The sequence below is a fragment of the Rhinolophus sinicus genome, linkage group LG04 (genome assembly GCF_036562045.2).
Source record: "Rhinolophus sinicus isolate RSC01 linkage group LG04, ASM3656204v1, whole genome shotgun sequence".
Lineage (NCBI taxonomy): Eukaryota > Metazoa > Chordata > Mammalia > Chiroptera > Rhinolophidae > Rhinolophus > Rhinolophus sinicus.
This window is the reverse complement of record NC_133754.1, coordinates 41,236,523-41,254,387: the sequence shown is the minus strand read 5'-3', so window position 1 is coordinate 41,254,387 and position 17,865 is coordinate 41,236,523. Positions and strand designations below refer to the sequence as shown.

The following is a 17,865-nucleotide window of genomic DNA, read 5'->3' as shown; positions in this document are numbered from 1 at the left end:
GCAGCAAGTGATTTGAGGACGTTCCTGGACAGATCCTGGGGCCAAGGGAATGTAATCACATTGGCTTCAATGTGTGGTTCAGTCTACAGTTTAACGTGGGTTGTAGGAAGAAAGGAGGCATAACAGGAGATTTCAGAAGGCTCTTCTTAGATATAAAGGATATTAAAATACAAATTCAAGATTATACCTACTTATGTGTACAAAAGGAAAACTAGGAGTTGCTTTAAGTTTGCTTATTCTAAAAGATCTAGAATCTTTGATCAAATCAGTACACGTAGAGACTAAGTGGGTAAAATGCTATTCCTGGCCTTTTTTTAGTCTGCATCCCAACGCAGCCCTTGTACACCTGGCTTTAGTGTCGGCCGCACTGTACCTCACTCCTCCCAGCACGGCCTCCTCTCTGACTGTCCCTTTTCTTCTTTCTCTTTTCTGGTATTTGATATACATGAGTTTCAAGCCTCCGTACTCAGCCCTGGTCTCTCTCTTCCTCATGTTTCCTCTCCCTCTTGCCCACAGCCATCATCCTGAGGCACGTGGTCCTCCATGTTGGTATCCCTGATCCTATAATTCCTACATCCCACTGTTTCAGCCAACTAGACTTGTTCCCTCCTTGATCTCAACCTGTCGTCTTACCTGACTGTACACCAAGCAGTCACCCAACCATGCCCTGAATTTAGTTTCCTTTGTATTTAACTTTCAGCCAACATGTTTTGGGTGCAATGTCATGTACAATGTCAGGGCCTAGAGATGCCACAGTGACCCAGGGAAACCACGTGACTCTGCCTGTAAGGAGTTGACAGGCTCGCCTTCGGCCCTCTTGGCCCGTGTTATTCCCTGTATCTGGAATGACCACTCCACCCGCCTACCTCTATTTCTGTATGTTCAAGTCATCCATTCTTTAAGGCCCAGTTCACTGCTCTCTCTCTTTCTTGAAGTTCGTCTTCAGAACCCGTGGCCAGAAGCCATCTCTCCCACTGCTAACCTTCTCCTTGTTGTGCTGTTTTTCTTGCATTGTAGACACTTGAGGATTTTTTTCTCTCTCTTCTTTTAGTGTCGGCTCCTTAAAGGCAGAGGCTATGACTTACATATCTTTGCCCATTCCACAGCATCTAGCATAATGACATGAATGCAGTTAAGTATGCAATAAATGGTTGCTGAATAAATTCAAGAATTAATGAAAGTTTTCTTAAATTTCCCTCAAATGTGTTTTGGCCATGTGTTACTTGCTCTTGATTAATCTTGGTAGTTTAACAAAATCGGTTTTCTTTTTCTGTGAGTATATTCCAGGCACACAGTAAATAATTTGAGCCTCAAGTATAATAAAATTGCAGTGGAAAGCAGACAGAGGAAATGTTTATGCTTCTAGGCATATTTTCTTAAATTATACAAAGTTAATATGAGATAGCACCCATATGGAAAGGTCTTTTAGAAAATTAAATGTTAAAATTCTCATTTCCCTTATTTTACTCCTGATAATAAACAGTATCTTTTTCTGGGTACTCACATGGAGTGGAAACAATATGGGTTCATACCAGGGTTCAAATCTCAGCTCTTCCATCCACTGATTCTGCAGCCTCAGTCAAGTTATTTAACAGTTTTCATCTCTGGCTGTGAGTTTCTTGACAGACTGTGTCTTGCTCATCTTTGAATCTCCCATTCCTAGAACAGTGCTTTGGTAATAGATATTCACTTAATACTTACTGGATGGTTGGATGGATGGATGGATGGATGGATGGATGGAAATTATGTACTGTGTCTACTCTAGCTTGAGAATCAATAATTATGACTATAAAGCATATGGCACAGTGAATGCTCAACCCATAGCTATTTTTATTTTCCTTTTCAAATTCAGAAGACTGCTGTTTTTATTATGGGGTGATTTTTATGGACCTTATGGTAACTGTACTCTTGTTACATGGCATCTGTATGTCAGGGCTTCTCATCTCTCAAATCTTGTGAATTCATCCATGTCAGGCTATACTAATGTAGTTTATTTTAATATACTGTATTTTGTTTTAATGCAAGTCAAAAGAGTATTAAAGAGGTATATTTATTTACATTTTAAAGTGTTATCTTACAGAAGTTAAAATTTAACTTCTAATAAATTATCAAACATTATAGCAAATTAAATTACCACAGTTCTCACTGCCCCCCCCCGAATTGAAAAAAACCCTTATAAAATATATTGCACAGCCATTACATTGCTAATACTTACAAGGTTCAAAATACTTCGACCAAAATTATCTGTCATTTATATTGTTAATCCTATTGCTTCTTGAGAACATTCATTTTCTTCTGGCTCTACCTTTTTAGATACTGGTCAATTCTGAGAACTACTCATCTCAATGCTATCACGTGTTTTCAGGCAATAATGCAAGAAAATTGACAGCTTTGTTACTCACTCAAATTTGAATAGATAGAAAGTTGGACAGAACAAAATATTAGTAATACCTCCATTAAAAATTATGTAAAGTCTCTGTAGTCAGAGAACCCCTTTTTCACCAACGCTGAAGTGGTAATTTTTAAAAGTTTACTTGTCGCTTTGCAGCATATAAAGTTTTTCATTGTATGGAGTCATTTGATTCACTTATTTACTTAGCTTTCAGCATGGGAGAGACCTGTATTTTAAAATTGCATTTTCTCTTTTTCTTCAACATCAGGAGTGGTTATGCTCTATAATGCTATGCTTAAGTAAAATTACACATTCAGGGCATCTAAATTGTCATGCCAAATTATAGGACATTTTAATTATTATGTGGATGTGACAGATTCAATTATTCTTCAACTCTTTTGAGAAAACTGCCCTTAGCAGTGATCCACGGTAGTAAACAAAAGATTAACCAGAAAATGCCCTTTATGAGAGACTCAATAAATGTTTCAGATTAAATACCATGGGACAGAATTAACTGTAATACCTAGACGTGGAAAAACAACCTGTGTTCTGTTTAGATTTTTCAGCACATTCTCTTAAGATAAATTTACTTTTAATATGGCCTAAATGAAGAACTAAGTACCACTTAACATCAGAACTGTTTGTCTAGGTGCATCATTTGAGCCAATTGTTTCAGATTCATTTTTTCTCTCTGAAGCCATTAACCAAAGCCACTAATAAGTAAAAATGCAGAGTTAAGAGCCCCTTCTTTTCCCTTTCAATTTCCAGTGGACATATTAATGAGCAATAAAATGGCTGGAAGTCAGGCAGCTGAAGAAAGAGGAAAAAGGAGCAAGGAAAGATAATTGTGAAAATAGATATTCAGATCCTCAGTGATTCAGATTGGGCTGCCCCTGTATGCTGTGCCGGCCGTGATCAATGGAATTTGGAGCTCAATTTCTTAATTGCTTCTTTAGTCTTATCCAAAGAGAAAATTGGTTTTCTAGAGATTTCTTCTGTGCCGAGCAATTATGCTAAAGCTGCTTAGGTAGCAGCTTTTTCAGCCAGCCTTTCACTCTCAGAATAATAAACCACAACCAAAGCCAACTTCAAGATGCACTTTAATCTCACTGACGAGGATTTTGTCCCCCTTACCCCGTGACATATTCCAGGACCCTAAAGAAATTCCGGAAGCGTTTACTTCTTTTCCAAATATTGCTCAGATTCTGTCAAACCAGCTCAGCAATTAATTTGCTGTCAGGTCATTGCCATCTGGTTTGTATGACATCGCCTTACTTTTTAGATAAATTGGGTTTGATTTTCTTAAATCAAGAAATTTCCCAACTCTGAATGTATGTATAAATAGCCCTAAATGCTCAGAGTCTGAGAGCTAAAAGCACTAACTAATGATAACGCAGAATGCCCTTGGCAGAATATAAAATGCCACAGGACTGCTGAGTGCCCATAATCATAGTCTAAAACTTTCGTTTTCTTCCTTTCCTATAACATTATAATAATAAAAGGTCGGGTTAGGCCTTTGTCTGCCTAGTAAAACAGGGTAATCAAACCATTTAAACACCCGTCAGGCCTACCACCCAAATAGATTTTCTCTATTCTTTCTCTCCTGCCCCTTTCCGAAATATTGTCTGAGTTATAATATGTTACTGCAAAACATTGTAGGCTAATGGGTTTCTTTCTGCTGATTAACAGGTTTTGGATTCAGGAAGATTGAAAGAATATGATGAGCCATATGTTTTGCTGCAAGATAAAGAGAGCCTATTTTACAAGATGGTGCAACAACTAGGCAAGGCAGAAGCTGCTGCCCTCACTGAAACAGCAAAACAGGTGAGCGCGCCACAAAGGAGTTGTAATTAACGTTCGTCTCAACAGTCCACTCCTCGCAATCTGGCACCGGGGGTTCGGTAACAAGCACTCTGTGCCCTTTTCAATTATAAGCCTCCAGAGACAAAGCTTCATTACTGGGTCTTAACAACACGTCCCAGGTTGAAGTCAGGTCTGCTAAGAATCAGCAGACATGGTGGGGTGGGGTGTAGGATGTGTGTATGCGCACGTGTGCAAGCATGCGTGTGTGCCTAAGAGAGATTTCAGATTGGACTTTTCACCCAGTTGGACTCTGAGTTCAGATTCTCATAGAGCACGTAATACTCACATTTTGCAGGTCCATCGCATTTCATTCTAATTGGTGCTCAGCACATTTGAGATACAAATGCTTTCAAGACACATCCAGGAAATTTGAGACTTTGAGGAAAAAAATGCAAAATATTGTTCATTGGGTCTAGAAAAATCTATCACAGAAATGTGAAGATTGCTTTTGTTTTCTGTTTTGTACTTTGTAAGGAAAGCACCTACTAATAACTGTCACTTTCTCCCTACGCTTCCCCCTAATTCTTTGTGGTTTAGCATTAGGTGTACTTATTCCCCTTATGCTTCCTTTGCCTTCTAGAAGATGAAATCGTCATGAGGACAGATCAATAATTTATAATGCCTTAATGTTATAGTCTGAATGGTTTTTGAAAGTTTACAAAGCATTTTCACAGAGATGATATATGAGAATTTGACAGTGTATGTGGCATGAGAAAGGTGCGCAATGAATAACATTTAGATGATATGATATCTTTGCAACAATGGTGACGGAGTGTCTCATTCTACAGACGTGATAACTGAGGTCTGGTGTAAGGAATTTAGGCAATGTCATGCAGGTACCTATAATACTTTCTGGAACAAAGTAGGAGTCAGATTGATTGAAGGATGGAGGGACGGAAGGGAGGTGGTGATCTAGCTACTTGAGATGCATGGCTTGGGGTGGAATGAGACTTCCAACAGTACGTGGTAAGGCTCCCCTCAGAACTGTTTATCTCTGGGCGTTATATTTATAGGCATGTTTTTTCTTTTCATACTTTTATGCATTTCCCTGATCTTCACTGTAAATAGAACAAAATTGTGTAATATTTTAAATATCTATTAAAAACAGCAGACTAACAAAACATGTCCCAGTATCTAACAGTACTTCTGTATGAAAAGTTTATCCCAAACATAGCCTAAGTTCTCTTCTGTCACTGTTTCATTTCATTCCTCCTCCTCAGAAATGAAGAGCTATACCTTCCATTGTTCGTAGGGTATTTCTTGGAGTCCTGCTTCCATCTTTAAAACTGTTCAGTAAATGTGCGTGTGTGTGCGCACGCATGCACAGTGTTAAGCTGGATATGAATAGACATAGTAGGCATGCTCCTAATCATTGACAATATAAACTGAAAAACTGAGAAGAGCAGAGATGCTCCCTTTTTATATGGAGCAGTTGATGAGGAGTGAGGAGGAGGCTCAGACACGTTATGTGCCATGCACAGTGCTGTGATACAGCTTCTCTTATCATTGTGCCTATTCAAGGGCTGAGTCTTCGAGAGGGAAGGGAAATTGCCCAGGAGCTCGTAGCTAGCTGAATAATTGGCAGAGTTGAGTTCAACCCTAGGTTTAGGAATGATGAAGTCTGTGTTCAAAACTTTTCCTAAGTACTTATATCGTATGTAGGAAAGCTACACTTGGAGCACTATTCATTTTTATGCCTGAAATCTACAGAGTGCGTTCATCTACTACATTGTCTCCCAGTCAAAGCTGCTCTCATAAGATCTGCTCAATCATTTGGGGTTCCCTGTATAATCGAGTCACAACACAGCCAGGAATCTTGCAAACCCTTTTGTTCTTGGACATCAGGCATTTCACATCAAAGAGATGTGTCCCCACCTAAGTGTCAAAGCCTCCACTTAAAAAATGTGTTATATATTATCAAGGCATTAAGTCAAGAGGAAAGATCGTAGAATTTTAGATACCTCCAGATAATATAGTTCAACATTGTCATTTTACAGATGAGGAAACTAAGGCCCCTTATAAGGACAGTGGCCCTATACATAGTTAACTAGCGCTGCACTAGTCTATAGCAGACTCAAAATTAGAAATCTGTTCCTTTAGTAAATGTTTTCATTCAAGTATAACATACATATAGGAAAGCATGTAAGTCGTAGAATTAGGAACCTCATGATTCCTGGTCCAGTCATCTTGCAGCTTATTTAACAATATTAATAGTGAATAACATTTGTGTAGTTCTTTATCATTTATTTTACATGGTTCTCACAGATACGGTTTTACTTCGTCCTCCTGGCGGTTCTTTTTTATCCCACTTCATGGATGAGGAGATTGGGTCAAGGACCCACCTAAGGTCACAGAGCTGGTCAGTGGAGAGCAGCAGGTGGATTATCAGGTGCAGCCCTAGGTACTGCTATGCCTTGTTTCAGGTGGTGTCCAAGGTAGGGCCAGTCCCTCGAGTTCACATGGTGGTAGAACATCATCACTCTTGGATTTCGCTCCTACCCTTGGCTCAGGTCACCTGTACAGAAAGACATAAGGAAATAACATATCTTGTTTCTTGTCCCAGTTGAGTCTTGACATTATTTTTGTATCTGCTCAGTCCTGCTTAGGCGAACAAACTGTTGGACTGTCATCTTTTTAAATATGCACGCATCAAATATCAGTGTATCCTTCAAAACTGTAACATCAGGAGGATTAGCTAAACCAACAAGCTTTTCATTCTAACAGATTAGAATTCATTTGTTTGAAAACTCAACATCTGGGAAAGGAAGGGTACTTCCAAGTTTTCTTGACCACGTAGTTGCTTTTCTGAAAATGTTGGTGCAGGCAAGCTGAATCACACTCCAACTGACCCTTTAGATCAGGGGTGTCCAAACTTTTTTCAACGTTTTTTACCAAGGGCCATATGCGGTAAAATACACAAACAGCCGGGCCACTCACTCGAGGTGAAGTACGTTTGCCTCACCTGGTTTATTTAAGTAAACTAAATATATTTTTGGAATTTGCTGCGGGCCAATTAACAATGGATCATGGGCCGCAGTTGGCACACCCCTGCTTTAGATGATCCATGAAATTGTAGAGCCGTAGAGTTAAATGCATTCATTTGCTGGGGCTGCCATAACAAAGTACCACTGAATAGATGGCTTAAACAACAGAAATTTATTACCTCACAATTCTGGAGGCTGGAATTCTGAGGTCAAGATATCAGCAGGGTTGGTTTCTTCTAAGGCGCTGTCCTTGGCTTATAAATGTCGCTCTCTGTGTCTTCACATGGTCTGCTCTCTGTGTCTGCTTCCTAATCTCCTCCTCTTATAAGGAAGGACACGAGTCAGATTAGATTAGGGCCCACCCCTAAGACCTCATTTTAACTTAATTGACCCTGTCTCCAAATACAGTTACATTCTGAGGTATTGGAGGGTTGGAACTTCAACATATAAATTTCAAGGGGACACAGTTCAGCCCATAACAAAGGTTAAATGCCTGTCATTCATTCTGTTCCATGATGAAGCCGACCTAACTGAGGTTTTAGAAGTTCCTTTGTTTCAAGTGCATAACAGAGGTGCTGTTTTGTCTATTCATGAAATTACCAGCTGCAACCCAAAAGTTACGAAATCCTAATAGCCTAGATTCTAGGAGCCTGGGCCAGTTTGAATAAATGGAAGAAGCACTTAGCAGCCATGTGGACTTATTTGTCACCCAAGGTCTCTGAACCTGAGTCCTTACCTGTAGTGTGGCAACTACGGCACTGCCCAACTTCTTCACACTGTTATTACAAGGATCAGATGAGAGAATATATGCTTAAATGCTTTGAAGAATATCAAGCATCACACAGATATAAAAGCATTCCACCTGTTGATAAAAGTTGGATCATTTTTTTAAAAGGCTGTAAATTGAACCCTTTCCTCTCAGTAATAACAAGAAATATCCAAAGTTCTTCTGAGTAGCTTTAGAGACTCTAAATAATTAAAATTAATTTTAATAGTTCGTAATAAATAATACATTTAATGCTACAAAATTCAAAAACTTTACTTTTAATAGTTTTTTAAAATTTATAAATAAAAAGTAGGTCACTCTACCACTCCTGTCATCACACAGCCTTTCCCCCAGGATGGAGCCCGGGCACCATTTTTGACTGTTGTGTTGACATACCCTGTGTACCAACAAGAACTTGTACATATATGGCCTTTCTGGGTTTTAGGTACAAATGGTAGCTGTCCCTTGTTTTTCCACTTAATATTATATCTTAGGTTATATCAATGCATATAGTTGTCTCACTCTTTTCAATGGTTACGTGGTATTTCTCTCTCCATTCTCTACTCCCCCTTTTTCCTAATTAAGCTATTAGAGTTTTAAGTTTTTCCCCCAAAGAAGGAGCTGTCAGATTTACTTACCTGTTCTTGAATTCTGTTTTACAATAGATCAATTTCTGCTTTTGTCTTTAATTCCTTCCTTCTTTGGTTTATTATTTGTGTGTGTGTGTGGCTTCTTCTTGAGTGCATTTGTTTTCATTCTTTGTTTATTAATATAAATATTTTAAGGCTGTGAACTTTTCTCTGAATATTATTCTTGCTATGTCTTATGGGTTCTGGTGTGTAGTACTTTTATTACTAATTAAGTTTTTATACATAGATTCTGTGATTTTGATTTTGATTTGCCCTTTGGCCCAAGAATTATTCAAGAAGGAAGTCTTTAAAACTTCCTGGTGATAGGGGTTTGTTTTTATATTTGTTGTCTATTTTATTTTTCAGTGTTGACTTTCATTGCTTTGTGATAAAAAAAATGTCAGTATTATTTCCACTCAGAAACAGTATTTATTAATACTTTTTTTGTGTTCTAGTATATAGACAATTTTTTGTGAATATTCTTTGGGCATTTAAAAAGATGGACTGTTATCTGTTTAAGGTTTAGAGTTTAATAACTTAATTAGATCTGTATCTTTAATTACAGTTTTTAGTTCTTCTCTGTCCTTATTTATTTTAGTCCATTTGATGTGACTTGGCTTAGACAGGAGAATTAGTATGCTGTAACAAGTTCCACTTTGTAGTTCTTGTCACTTGTGTCTTGGTAATTTTGATGCTATGGACTTTTCAGTCCATAGGTATTCATTCATGTCTTGTGTTTTCACTATGATTTCTATTTGTACTATTTTAAAGTACCTTTTTTAAATTCAGTCAATGCTCCTGGCCCTGAATCTAAGCTAGTTCAAAACTAAAATTGAGTCCCCTGCTTTCACTTTTTTTCACTTGCCAGGTATGTCTTTCATTGTCTTTTAATATCAGATTATAGATGTGTCTCCTGTAAATGGCATGTAGTTAGGCTTAACTCTGAGATTTAATCTTAGCCCTTGTTTTTCAACAGATGTGTTTAGTCTATTTACATTTATTGAGATTATGGGTATGTTCTGTCTTAGTTGTGTTGGTTTATTTATGCTTTTAATTTTTAGTGTTTGTTTTTTTTAACCTTTAATTTGTAGCCTGTGATTTTTGTTTCTTTGCTCATTGCTTTCTGTGTTCATTTCTTCTAGGAATACTTTGTTGCTTTATTATTATTTAACTCCCTATTATAAACAACAATATACCTTCCCTCAACATTCTACTGCCAAATTTTCATTGTTTAAGTAGTTCTCCAGCTACTATTTACCTTCAAATCTTTAAAAATGCTTAAATCTCTGTTATTTTACTTGTTTTAAATGATGCTTTCTCATCTCTTAGTTGTCTAAACTTTGGGTTGTGATCCATAAGTGGGGCTGTGAAATCTATTTAGTCAGTGGTGACCAGGATGTGTTAACAAATGAAATAGAAAAGAATGGAATGGAAGAAAAATAACACTGTGTCTTTCATAGTAATAGCAAACATTTCATGAAATTCCTTTCAGTATAGACAAATATAGTTATAGATAGTGAATGTATTCTGAGTCTCAATGTAAAATGTAATGTAGTTATATTGTGGGTGGCAGTGAAAATAAAAGGTTGAAAAACAATGTTCTATACCATTTTAAAGGAGGGTTCACTGGAGTTATAATCTTTGACTTACCTTGACTTTCATGTATTTATGAAATATTTGTCTGCTGTAGCTCTAATTTAAATTTTCTGGTTATAAAATTTCGGGGTCATACTTTTTTTCACTTATTATGTTATCTTTGCTCTAAGGTCTTCTAGCATTGTTTACTCATAAGAAAAAGTGGAAGGCCAAGTTAGATATAACTTGATCTTCTTTCTGGGATTCCCAAGGATTTTTTTTTCTCCATTTTGAAGGTAATTAATTTTTCTTAGGATATCAGGTACACTTTTGCTCTCTAGATTCAAGTCTTCCTTTATTTCTGGAAGTTTACTTGAATTGTATCTTTGAATTTTTTTCTTTGACTGGATTCTCCTTTTTATCATGTATATGCTGTCCTTTGATTATTTTATAAAGCTACTTTCTCCTTGATCCTTTATTAATTTCCAGTTATTTTGCTTGCCTTCTCAATCCATGTCTTATCTTTCTTTTTTCGGCAGTTGCTAATCTCCTTTGTACTTGCCTTCAGTAAAACTCATTTCGTTGATGTTTTCATTTTTCTCTTCCATTTCACCTTTGGTCAATTCGTGTTTCATTATCTTCTGTTGCCATGCCCTGTTTTCCTGTATTGTCAGATCTCTTGTCCACAGGTTGATTATTCCACTACATTTTCTTTGAATGTATTGCATTATATATTTTCATAATTTTCACCTTTTCAGTGACTATTTATTCATCCATCATGTGCTTATTTTGTTCCTTTTCCTAACTTTTTGTTTGTCTATCTTACAGATCCTGTACTACTTCTTTATTATTATTATTATTCCTACTACTGACCTTTAAATTGAGTTTTTCCTAGACCATATATTTGCATGATAGCTGTGGCTAGGGCATCATTTCAGGCTAAATAGAATTATCTCTTAACATAGGAGCTCCTTATGACCCAGAGAAAGAATATGTGTGTGTATGCGTATACGTGAGAGAAAAATTGAGAATGTATATTCATTTAGCCTGCACTCCTCCCTAGCCTGCAGAGATGGGCAGTTACAATGCTACTTGCATTTCAGAATCTCTCCTCCTAGAACTTCACCAATATACGTGTTGCAGAGAAATATAGTTATTCTATATGATTCCTCATTGACACACCTTAGAATTTGACCATTAGCTGGAAAACTGTACTGTCCCTCGACTGCTGAGATCTGTATCCATGGGTACCCTATCTCTGTCTTGCCACAGCCCCATTGGATCCATTTGCATAGGGCAGCCCTTCCAGATATTTTGCCATTTGGGATTTCAGATGACTCCTGATTTCATCAAAGATGGACTTTTTTATTTCACAACATCCTTCCTGTTTAGGGTGATTTCTGAGAGGATGGGGAGAGAAAATCCACTTCCATTACCTTAAAAGCAGAAATCCTCTCTAACTCTCCAGTACTCTAACTTTGACAGTACTCATGCCAGTATGTACACCAAAATTAGACCTGCTTTAAAGATGAGTTTGAGAGTCACTGGCATTGACCTTAGGCCATACAGTTCGGGGAGTATGAACTGACAGTCTTGAGCTAGAATTAAACATATTGAACAATGCCTTCTGAATACAGTGTAAATAAATGCTCACCATTATCCATGCATGGGAGCTTTTATTGCTCTGTTGCATTTAATAAGATCTAATTCCATGATAGTAGCTTTATTGACAAGGTAGAGTTTAAATACTCAACTTAGTTTCAACCTATATTAGAGAAATGATAATGACCTAAACCCAAGAGAAGGAGGGGAAGAGGGAAAGAAACCAAGCACTCACTGGTCTAATATTTTTTGCCCCGGACTTGAACTTTCATGGCATTGTCTCCTTTAATCATTATGAAACCATTCTGAGTTGGCATTACTCCTTTTTGACAAATAGAGAAGCTAAAGCAGAAGAGCCCAAGTAACTGCTCAAAATCCCTAGTTAGTAGTAAATGTTAGTACTCCAACTTCTGTAATCTTTTAACTACCTTTCTGCCTCCCAGGTTACCATATTCACTAAGTTAAAGTGTCTCCACTATAACTCTGGGGTTCTGTAAAGATAAAAATCATAAGGGCCTGCCAGGTGTATTGTTTTCATCATTCAAGCTGGGTGATGCTGCTCCTTTCCGTGGACGAAGGAGCCACTCCTCTGAGCAGCATCGGAACCACACCCAACACTTAACTCGACATATTTTCAACCTGCAGTTTGTAGCCATTAATTAGTTCCTATGAGCTAAGTCGTTGTCTCATTTCACAAATGAGGCAGCCAGTATGGAGCGAGGTTTTTCCAGAATCAGCAGTGAGTTCCAGAAGAGAGAGCTGAGATTGGACCTCTCCATCCCAGGCTTAGCCTATGCACAGGGTCTCTGCTAACAAGTGTTCAGTCATCTCAACTACCTTCACAACCCACACTGTGAAAATGATGCCTCCTCACTCTTCTGCTGTTTAGGCAGAGTGTATTATGAAACTTGAAAATAAATGAGAAAAAGAAAGGTCAAATTAAAGATTTTATACACGGGAAGCATGTTTTCAGTATTTAGTCTCAAGTATTTCAGACCATGAAGCTAAGACCATTTTAGTTACAAGGTGCTAATAATATTTTCTTTATTAAAAATAAATTACATTGAGAGGGTTATGAGGAAAGGACCTGGCTTATTTTGGGAGGACTATCAAGCAGTAGAAAATGAAATTATTTCCATTTGTTCTTTAGGCTGTTAGTATTAATAGTTTCGCCAAGAAATAGATTTTTTGAAGTCTATAAATATTTAACCACACAAAATATGGCTAGCTTTAAAAAATGGAGGAGGGAGATGATATGAAATTAGCCCCTAACACAGGCCTTATTTTTAAATACTTGCATTATAATAGAAATAGCCTCAGATTTCAGCCAGTGGGGTCTAAATACTACTGAAGAATTTCTTTTCCTCCTTAAGTGACAATGTGTAGTATTTCATATGTATTGATGTTTTTAGAATATCAAGTATGCAAGCAACAAGAGAAAAAGTATATTTAATATGAGGGCGGCTGTCTCAGCACTTTTCTTTTTTGTATGTGAAGTCCATTATCTCCAGTGATAACTTTGTTGACAGCACCCACAAATATATTTGGAGCCAAGTTTTATAAACTGGACCCGGAATCATATGACTAGAGACCCAGCTCATGACACGTGTCAGCCTCAGATAGATGGTACATTTTCTGTTTTAAAGACTCAAACAAAACTTTTCACATTCTTCTTTGAAAAAAAAAAAATTACATTTGAAGTCCTTTTTCACCCAAACACATTTTGCGATAAGAGCTCACAAGTCTTGACATTATTTCATTTTGTTATGCGCATCTGTCAAGGAACTGAGATATGATACAGCTACTAAAAACTGATGATTGTGGAACAGAGAAACTTGACAGAATTTCATTTCCTTTATGTTCTGATTATACATTTATCAGAAAACCTGTATCTCTTCTAGTTCAGCTAGAAATTGGTAGAATTCAAGAACTCAAAGGCTTGGCAAAGAACTGTCCTATTATGTGGTGTCATCTTACATTTTAGAGAAGTTGCTTGGTTGAGTCATTGTTAATGCTTTTGCTTCTCTTTTCATTGTGGCCCACTATCCACAGATCACATTTCTATAGGCCCTATAACTGCTTGGCCGCACAAATTAAATGCCAGGATAGTTCATACATATATACGCCAGCATTTCAATGCTTGTCAATCAGTTTATAAAATACAGGGATTACAACCTGATATTAACATCCAAATCTATTGTGCTCATTTTATGTGTGAAAATGAGAAACCCTCATGCAGACGCTAGATTTCCCAGCCTCTTTGTCACCCTGTTTTTAATTTATCTCCAGGTTTTGAGTCAGTCAAATGATTTTTCGCTTATCAATTTAATGTGGTGATAAAACATATCTGTGAATCAGAATGATCAGAACTCACGTGGATCTACAGGTTGTTTGGCACTAAGCCAAGCCCTACAGAGGGTTTTAATGGGACCACTTCCTTTATAGAATAAGTATTTTTTTTTTTTTATTGTGCCTCCACTAGTGACATGATTTGCTTCACATGAAGAAGTGGGCAGAGAAATGCATTGCCTTGGGGAGGAAGACTTTAAAACTTCAAACATGTTCTTTTTCTGCCTCTCTTTTTTTTTTGAAACAGGTGTACTTCAAAAGGAATTATCCAGATATCACTCAGAATGGCCACATGGTGATGAATGCTTCCAATGGACAGCCCTCAGCCTTGACTATTTTTGAGACTTCACTGTGATGCTACCACAATGTCGGGTCTATTCTGAAAGCATTTTACTCTACTCCACTTGCTTTTTTATACTAGCAGCAAGGATTTACACATACAAGATGTTAGTTTATTTGGATTTTTTCCTCCCACTTCACCCAATGATTTCAAGCTCTCACAAAATTATTATTTTTATTTATGTTAATAGTTTTTTTGTTTGTTTGTTTGTTTTTAATCCACATCAGAGGTGCAGGCCACCAATAAAAGCTATCTATCAGGTTTGTGCCTTAAAAGACTCCGGATCCAAAGCTCATTTTTGTAAAGTATGAGACAAAGTTGTAATAGATGTTTTTTTCTTTTTTTTGTACTATCCCTAAATTACATGTTACTCTCCGGTTATATCAGGGATTCTATTTACTTGAAAACTGTGTGAAGTTGCCATTTTGTCTCACCACTTTATTTAAGGTAACTAGGATCCATTATTTCTTCCCACAGGCCTCTGGTTAAAACAGTACTTATAAAACTAATAGGCAAAACATAACAATATACTTTAGTATAAGTGGCATAGTAGGGAGAGTCTACTCTCCCCCCCAAATGAGTATATAGTTAAAATATAGAAAGCCAATATTTAATTATGTGTTCTAAAAGAGAAGGAAGAGAAAATAATGCTTTCTCAAAATAGGAGCCCTTCCAGGTGATTTGATAATGAAGGACATAAAGTGTGATTATCAGTCGTCTTTTACATTTGCATGACTTTGACATGGGAACCATTGCAATTTTATTTTATTTTATTTTTTAAGGAGGGTACCACTTACAGTGGCCCATACAGGGATCGAACTGGCAACCTTGGTGTTATTAGCACCAAGCTCTAACCAACCGAGCTAACCGGCCACCCCAGGAACCACTGCAATTTTAAACTCAGTGTGGTGACAGTTTCAAAAAAGGTCAATCTGCTAACAGTAATTCCTGAATATGTAGTAGTATTCTTGTTTGGATTTCTAGTTTACTGATGGCTAACCCTCTGTTGACTATAAGCCTTCTGGTTTGGCATTTATTTAAATCCCTTCTAAATTACATGTATAGCTTCTCCTGAGTTGGTGAGAAAACCCAAAAATCATTGCAAACATTGACTGTAATTACACAGTATGTTCTCAGGATGCATCCAGAGGTTCACTTTTATGAACCTGCCCAGGTTAGTGTACTTCTGATCACTAATAGCAGTTTGTTTAGGTCCACATTATTTCCTAGGGACTGCTGTACTTTATTTTACTGTGGGTGTTTAGTTTTTTTCTTGATGGTGGTGGCTATGGTATGTTGAGTTCGAGTTATAATACTAAAGGTTTTACTGTCATGATTTTAAGTAGACTCTCATGACCTCTCAGAATAAGGTATAACTGCCCTCAAGTTGCATGTATTAACATGTATGCCTTTGTATCACAGGTTGTTGGACTCTTCAAGAGAGAGAAACAGATGTTTTTATAGAATCAAGCCTTAAAAAGCACACACACAGTAAACTACCAAAATGCACTGAGTACACTACTGTTGAACTCTTTGTATTTAGAAATAATATGATTAATGTTTAGTCCAGTAAACTAGTAAGTTGTTTAATAGACAAGATTGGTATTTCAGGAGACTGAAATGATAGCAATGCAACAATTAGGTTTGTTAAAACAGTGGAAATATTTGAAATGTTTGTCTTTAGAGGTTAAAGGCGATTAAGAAATGTTTCTATTTTATTTCTGTTTTATTGTCATCATAGAGTTTTCAATGAAACAAAATTCAGTTGAAATAAATGACAGTTTTCATCTCCATTTAGAGATCTGTATTTTTGTTCTTAGAAGGATTACTTATGTCCTTGCTGTTGAACACCAATGAGTTTTCCTGAGATCAAAAAATATCTTCCATTACTGACTGGTGCTCTTGGCTAATTAGATGTATATTCTAAGCAGATAGGTGGGTTTCAGACAGATTGAAATAGTTGCTTTTGAAGGAAACCCAGTTGCACCACTTCCAAGGAAGAGAAAGTATTAATTATGCCCCACGCTTAAAGAAGTATTAAATTGTTGAGGTTTTGTTTTTTTGCCCTAAACTAACAAACATCTACTGCTGCTACATTTAAAACACTATAGAACATTGGTTCTCAAAGTGGGGTCCCTGGACCAGAAGCATCAGTGTCACCTAGGAACTTGTTAGAAATGCAAGTTCTGTGTCTCACTCCTACAGAATCAGGAAATCTGATGGTGGGATCAGTAATCTATGTCTTAACAAGCCCTTAGAGGCGACGCTGATGCCAACGGAAGCCTGAGAACCAGTACCATCGAACATAGAGAACTCCTAAAACTCACTAAGAAAAACACAGAAAGCCCACTTAGAGAAATGGACACAGGAACTTGAATAGGCATTTCACAAGAGAGAATATCCAAAAGGCCAATAACTGGAAAAGTGCTCACTCTTGTTAATTACCAGGGAAATGCAAATTAAAACCACGATGAGATACCACTAAACACCCACTAGAATGGCTGAAATTAAAAAGGCTGAGAATACCAGTCAAGTGCCATTGGAGCAGTGGGAACTCTCATGTACTACTGTGTGTATAAAAAATGACTGGAAAAAATGACTTTAGGAAATAGTTGGACAGCATTTACTCAAGCTGCACATCATGTGATCCATTAATTCTACTCCAAACATATACACATGTGCTCCAAGAGATGTGTGCGACATAATTCCTAATAGCCCCAAGCTAGAAATAATCCAAACGCTCATCAACCGTAGAAGGAAAATGAACTGTGATGTGATGGAGTACTCCACAGCAAATTAAACTACATCAGTAATACAGGTGAACCTCACAAAAGTAAGCCGGACTTTATGATTCCATTTATATTAATACAAAGTTCAAATATAGTCATGACTATAGTTTTCAAAGTCAGAACAGTGCTTCACTTTGGGTAGATGGAAGGTGTTGGTAATTGGGAGAAATAAAAGGAGAACTGGGGATGCTTAAAAATGACTGGGGGGGGGGTGCTGGATGGTACTTAGATCAGTATTGGGCTCTTCATTTATTTGCTGCACTTTTCTATTTCATGTCATATTTCACAATTCAATTAACTTTAAAAAAAAAGTTCTCTGCCTGATACTCTTTTAGAATCTTATTCAAATTCAGTGGCTAAATTTTCTAACAGTGACTAATCTGCACCTGGGAAATTATTTCTGCTTAGAGTATGAAGCCCGTTGGGGGTTGTCTTGTGGCCATAGGAAATGGCCTCATTTGAAGCTCTTGATACATGAAATCAAGGTCTGTGTTTTCTCTAACCAATGAATAAGATACATCAAACTTCTCTCCATTTCCAGGGTAAGTAGAAAAATAAGGAACTCTAAGGATTTTC

General features: G+C 37.1%; 1 protein-coding gene across 3 annotated transcripts in view; it reads left to right on the top strand.

Annotated features, from left to right (window-relative positions):
* Nucleotides 1–16,293, top strand: part of ABCC4 (ATP binding cassette subfamily C member 4 (PEL blood group)) — a 245,202-nt gene extending 228,909 nt beyond the window's left edge. For all 3 annotated transcript variants that reach the window (XM_019737179.2, XM_074329431.1, XM_074329430.1), the window contains 2 exons: nucleotides 4,082–4,216; nucleotides 14,408–16,293. In XM_019737179.2, coding sequence (XP_019592738.2) covers nucleotides 4,082–4,216; nucleotides 14,408–14,515 — 243 coding nt within the window. In that variant the 3' untranslated portion in view covers nucleotides 14,516–16,293. The remainder of the gene's footprint in view (nucleotides 1–4,081; nucleotides 4,217–14,407) is intronic.
* The last annotated feature ends 1,572 nt before the right edge of the window (nucleotides 16,294–17,865 follow it).